General features: G+C 43.4%; 1 protein-coding gene across 1 annotated transcript; it reads right to left on the bottom strand.

Annotated features, from left to right (window-relative positions):
* Positions 1-1759, bottom strand: LOC307151675 (serine/threonine-protein kinase pim-1-like; the record flags this gene model as incomplete). The annotated part of the gene is made up of 4 exons (XM_079859791.1): positions 1-882; positions 1009-1059; positions 1182-1276; positions 1567-1759. The coding sequence occupies 4 exons, from the start codon at positions 1757-1759 to the stop codon at positions 286-288; spliced, it is 936 nt and encodes a 311-aa protein (XP_079715917.1). The 3' UTR covers positions 1-285.

Raw genomic sequence — 1759 nt, 5'->3', positions numbered from 1 at the left:
CAAATTCTTCCTATGAGATAATAAATAATTCTTTAGCCGATCTTAGGTTCGCTACCTTAAACCAGTTGTGGGACAGGATCCGCCCCAGACTAAGTCGCCGTCTTGGCTTCTCCTTTAGCAGAGCGCTGAGGAGGTGACAGCATTCTGTGCAGAAATACGTCTGATTATTACCTCAAACAAGACTTCATGTTTTGTATGACTGTGAATTATTAATTCTAGATCTCACCTTTTGACAGGTTGGGTCTGGACCAGAGATTCTGCTTCAGCAGCATCAGGTCATAGACACTAGGGAAATGTCCACACAACATCACGAACATCAGAATCCCTAGTGACCATGCCGTCGCCTGCCTGCCGTGGTACTTCCCTCTGAGACGGTACTCGGGAGGACAGTACTCTGGTGTGCCTGAGGAAAGAGGTTATGTCTGATGTGTACGTTTGCATTATCTCGTAACTCATCACTGGAGTTAAAGTGCCAAACTGCAGCTTTGAGCGACAATACATACCACAATATGACCTGTACGCCGACCTCCTCAGAATGTCCCCACACCCGAAGTCAATCAGCTTGACTTCAGACGTCTCGCTGTTGATCAGGAGATTGTCCAGTTTAATGTCACGGTGGAGAACTCCACGATGGCAGCACGTGTTGGCAGCGTGAGCCGCCTGCCTCATGATGTGCCGGACCTTCTCTTCATCGAGTCTTCCACCGTGACGCCTCATGAACTGGTCCAGATCCTCACAGGGAGAGGGACATTCGAGGACCATGACGAAGTGGTCAGGGTGGTCCCGCCAGTCCAGCAGCCGTATGATCTCTGGCACACTGGGACCTTTACTGGCCAGGATGGTGAGGGCGATCTCTTTAGGAAGAGGCTTTGGATGATCAGGCTAGAAGAATTTTGCAAATAAATATTCAGCTCAGTCTTGGACCAGTTTGTTAATTGAATAAACAATCAAATATTTGTCTGTGATAAATGTTAATATGAGATGTTTTATAATGTGCAGCGTACTTACAATGATTAAAAATTCAGTGTCTTTCGTCTTTGTGACGTATTTCACAGCCACCTGATGAACAAAACAAACAATTAATTTGTGTGTAGAAGCCATAAAATACACTAAGAGGGCTTAGAGTGATTTATCATAAGATAATTCGCTAACTAGATCATGTTTAATTTATTTTGACTGACTTTGAGATCATCCTCCAGACGTCTCCCTTCGTACACCACACCAAAACCACCTTTCCCCAGCTGATCACCAATAATGTAGTGACTGAAGATATAGTCTATCAAAAGACAAAATAACATAAAATTCCACAGAAGTGAGAGGAGTGTCTTGTGATATGCAAAATTTAATTCATATAGTTTTTCATTTTAATGTATTTTAAATAATTAACAGACTATATTGACATAGACATATGTAATGTTGTATCATATAATGAAGATCTCGTGGCATTGATGTGGATTTTGGGATAATTTGTACTGACTTGTATTTGATATTGTGTGTGAGTTTTTATATGGTCAAAACAGAGATCTAGTCATTTATATTCTCATAAGATGGTCTGGTGTAATTTACCATCACTACTTCTTGCATCCCATGCTACCTTCCTCTTCTCTCCCTCATCCTGCGTCCGCTTCTCCTCTCCCTGACCTGAGCTGCTCTCTGGAGCCTGTTTACTGGCAGCTCTCTTTCTACTCTCCTGCACTCTCCCTGACTCCTTCCGCTCCTCCTCCTCGCCTCCTCCACCACTTTCTCCTTCTCTGTCCAT

Source organism: Squalius cephalus (genome assembly GCF_949319135.1).
Source record: "Squalius cephalus genome assembly, chromosome: 23".
In the NCBI taxonomy this organism is placed as follows: domain Eukaryota; kingdom Metazoa; phylum Chordata; class Actinopteri; order Cypriniformes; family Leuciscidae; genus Squalius; species Squalius cephalus.
This window is presented reverse-complemented; position numbering and strand designations above follow the sequence as displayed.